Source organism: Gallus gallus, chromosome 32 (assembly GCF_016699485.2).
Source record: "Gallus gallus isolate bGalGal1 chromosome 32, bGalGal1.mat.broiler.GRCg7b, whole genome shotgun sequence".
Classification (NCBI taxonomy): domain Eukaryota; kingdom Metazoa; phylum Chordata; class Aves; order Galliformes; family Phasianidae; genus Gallus; species Gallus gallus.
In genome coordinates this window covers 59,413-63,440 of record NC_052563.1, presented here as the reverse complement: position 1 = coordinate 63,440, position 4,028 = coordinate 59,413, and the positions used below count along the sequence as shown (strand labels likewise).

Sequence of the window (4,028 nt, the reverse complement as noted above, 5' to 3'; positions counted from 1 at the left end):
GGAGGCCCGGCGGGTGTGATGGCGGGCGTGATGGCGTCCGCCCGGCGTGGCCGCCGTTGCGCTTTGTGCCTTTCCGGCCTGGTCGTGTTGTGTGTGGGCGTTAAAGGCGCCCGAAGCGATTTGGCAGTGAGTGTCGATGTGCTGTTCTGGTAAGTGGTGGGCACAGTGGCAGCCAGCACGGCCGCGGGGCCAACAGATCACCCGTGTGGGCCCAGGCACGGCCTGCTGTGTGTCCCTCCCTCGTCCTCCATCCCTTCCGTGCCACCATCCATTCCTTCCCTTGTGCTCTTCTCCATCCCTCCTCCCCATGTCTCCCGACGGGCCCTGGCTTGTCCCGTGGCACCGTGGTCCCAGTGGTGTGAGCGAGGTCCCTTTGGTTGCCCCTCATATCCCCAAGCTGGGCCGTGCCCCCTGTGTCCCTTCCTGCCGTAGGAACGCCCGCAGCAGCTGGCTGCTGTCCCCAGGCTGTGGTATTTTGCAGACAACAGCTTTTCCCTCCTCGAATTGTTTTACAGCCCCTTATGATCTCTTTTCTCAATGCTAACAGTTGTCACGAGCTCAGTCGTCTAAGAATTTGAGACTGGAGTTCACCTAAGGGGACTGGAGGGAACCTAATGAGGTTGAATGAGGCCAAGTGCAGGGTGCTCTTGGGCCGGGGCGGTCCCAGGTACTTGGATAAACTGGGCGAAGAAGCCCTTGAGAGCAGCCGTGTGGAGAAGGACTTGGGGGTCCTGGTGGACGAGAAGCTGGACGTGAGCCAGCAGTGTGCGCTTGCCGCCCAGAAGGCCAACTGTGTTCTGGGCTGCATTACAAAAAGGGTGTCCAGCAGGGAGAGGGAGGGGATTGTCCCGCTCTGCTCGGCTCTTGTGAGGCCCCATGTGAAGCACCGCGTCCAGGCCTGGAGCCCCCAGCACAGGAAGGACGTGGCGCTCTTGGAGCAGGTCCAGAGGAGGGCCACTAAGATGGCCAGAGGGCTGGAGCACCTCTCCTGTGAGGAAAGGTTGAGGGAACTGGGCTTGTTCAGCTTGGAGAAGAGAGGGCCCCGGGGAGACCTAAACCAACGCCTAACCCAAACCCTAACCCTAGCCCAACATCTAAACCAACACCTAATCCTAAACCTAAGGCAATCCCTAATCCTAAACCTAAGCCAACAGCTAACCCTAACCCAATCCATAGCCCTAAGCCTAAGCCTAACCCTAAGCCAAACCCTAGCCCTAACCATAGCCCTAACTCCAGCACTAACCGTAATGGTAAACTTAATGATAATCCTAACCCTAACACAAACCCTTCTTTCCGGAGCTGGGGAAACCGACTCCAGAAATGCCATCTGAGGGAACAGACGTCCTGGCAGATAGAACAAACCAGGTGTGAGCACTGTCTTTCCAAAGTTACACTGAAGCCGTTGGAGGAAAGGTCGGACCTCAGGCCTTCCCGCGGCACCAACTACTGACGGCGGATTTGCTCACAGATCCTTCACAGCTGTTTCAAAGAACCATTCTGTGATTCTATGATCTTCCAGGACCCTTCCAAGCCACACCATCCTGTGGTTCTATCATCTTCCAGGACTCTTGCAACACAAACCATTCTATGGTTCTGTGATCACTAAGGAACCTCCCAAGCCACGCCGTCCTGCAGTTCTATGATCTTCCAGGACCCTTCCAACACGGACCATCCTATGGTTCTATGATCTTCCAGGACCCTCCTGTGCGGGTGATGTCACCATGACGTGATGACCTCACAGATGCCCTGGGGTGGGGCAGGGGCAGTGGGTCAGCGCGGAACCTGCTGGCCCCATTCTGCGGGTGGTGCTGGTCCAGCGAGGAGCTGTGCGAGTGGTGCAGTAATGCGGGCCCAGTGTGTCAGCAGAAGATTAAGGGCGGTGTGGCGTGCGAAGCTGGTGGAGGAGGAGCTGCTGGTGAGCTCTGGGTGCACAGACACAGAAGGGCCGGCGGGGGGAGCTGCCGGCTGGAGGGCAGCCTGCCCATGGCATGGCAGCAGAGGGCCGGGCACCTCCGGTGGGATGCAGAGCTGCCGGCAGCACCTCGGTGCCAACGCTGCTCCTCTCCCTTCACACAGGCTCATGCGGCCGTGGAGAAGTGCAAGGCCGTGGCCAGGGAATCCTTGATGAAGGTGAGCAGATGTCCCCTCGTGTAGGTCTGCATCTCCAGCCCTGTGGGCACTGGTTACCCCGACGGAGGGGGCAGGAGGGGATGGCGGCATGGAGCTGCCGTCAGACGGAGCTCCGTGGGAGTGCTGCTGCCCTGATGGCTGCTCCTCTTCTTCTTTCCCACAGGATGCCCAGAAATTACGGGCAGAAAGAACAGCTGCCAGGAAAGAGAAGCTGAAGCAGGTAGGGGGGAGCGGGGGCTCGTCCTCAGAGCTCAGCGTCCTCACAGCTTTGGCTCTGTGGGAGGACCTCGGTCCCCGTCCCTCGGGTCCATGGGGCCCGGCGCAGCCGCCCCACATGGCACACCCTTTGTCTTTGCAGGAGAAGCATCTCGTTGCCCAGCTGGAAGAGCAGCTGCAGGCTGAGACAGAGGAGATGGAGGTAGCGTGGAGGGGCGAGGGGATGGGGGCTGCCCGCCCCCGCGTGGGGACCTGGAGGACGTCTGCAGCAGGCACGGGCACTCACGCTTTTGTCTGCCAGGTGCTGCGCCAGGAAAAACAGCACCTGCAAGAGGAGCGGGAGGAGCTGGAGCTGGAGGGTGCCTGGTGAGTGGGACTGGGCCTCTGCAGCACCCGGGGCAGCAACGGGACTGCAGTGCTGCTGGGCTTGGGGCTTGGGTTTCAGTTGGGCACATGGTGTGACAGAGCAGCCCGACCCCAGCCCGGGGGTGGGCACGCACTGCTGGGGAGCCTGCGTGCTGACAGAGGCCGGCACCCTCCAAGCAGGCCTTGTTCCCTACAGGCAGCAGCATCAGCTGGAGCTGGAGGCAGCCCACGTGCCTGGGGCTGTGCTGCCGAAGCTGGTGGAGGCAGAGCTGGTAAGGGGCAGAGCCCAGCGCACCCTCACCCTGTCCGACAAGGTTCTCCTCGGGGACAGGGCTCCCTGCAGTGCTGGGGCTGCCACTGTCCTGCACGAGCTCCGGCTGTGCAGCAGGGCCTGACCAGCACCCCTGCCCCGTCTTCACCTACAGGAGAAGAAGGAGCAGGCGAGGAGACGAGGGCTCGCCTTCTGGATGAAGTGAGTATCCCCTCATTGCCCTGTGCCCAGCCAGCAGCAGCCGGGCTCCAGGCAGTGGGCTGATGGCCTGGACCCCGCTGCAGCCGGCGGGGCTCCCGGGCGGCCCCTTTGGTGCTGTGTGGGGCTGTGCTGCCGTGGGGTCGGAACGCCTCATTCCCAGCCCGGCCGTCTTTTGCCCCCCAGGACAATCTGCCTCATCTTCGTCAGCCTCCTGCTGCTGCTCGTTGCTGTGCTGGGCTCTGCAGTGCTGTACGCCCAGCACTATGACCAGGAGCTGTTGTATCGGCTCCTGCTGCGAGTGCTGCCCCAGGCAATGTACGCTTCCCCGGCGTACTTTGCGAGCAGGAGCCTGCGTGTCGTCTGTGATGGGCTGCTGCCCATCTGACCGCCCCTCTCAGTCCCCCCTCCCAGCTCGGGGCTGCGCAGTGGTGGGGTGCAGGGAGAGAGCTCTGTCCCCACGGAAGGGGCCTCTCCTGTGCTCCTGCCCCCAGGGGCGCACAGGCACAGCTGTGGGGCAGTGCCGGCAGGCGGCTGAGTGCTGGGACTTTGGACTTACAAATAAGTTGGTACTGTCGTCGTCAACTGAACACCACCACCTCCGACGACCCATCAGACTGAAGATGTGCACCTGACGCCAGGACGTGGCTTCTTGGATTCTTTGAGACTTCGTAGCAGCCATTTCCTTCAGCTGGTTACCTGTAAGGCTTATGAATTGTAATTAGCCCATTAGGCAACGTTACCTCCAGTGGGCTGTTGTCAGTTGTTAAGAATGCTGTCAATAAATGGATGTGTATTAATCCTCTGAGTTTGGATGACTCCATTGCGGCAGTGACCCTTTGCTGAC

General features: G+C 60.9%; 1 protein-coding gene across 1 annotated transcript; it reads left to right on the top strand.

Annotated features, from left to right (window-relative positions):
- On the top strand, window positions 1-4,028 carry LOC112531391. The gene is made up of 9 exons (XM_040654526.2): window positions 1-149; window positions 1,696-1,915; window positions 2,077-2,130; window positions 2,294-2,350; window positions 2,489-2,548; window positions 2,648-2,712; window positions 2,909-2,984; window positions 3,138-3,184; window positions 3,368-4,028. The coding sequence occupies exons 2-9, from the start codon at window positions 1,730-1,732 to the stop codon at window positions 3,567-3,569; spliced, it is 747 nt and encodes a 248-aa protein (XP_040510460.1). The 5' UTR covers window positions 1-149; window positions 1,696-1,729; the 3' UTR covers window positions 3,570-4,028.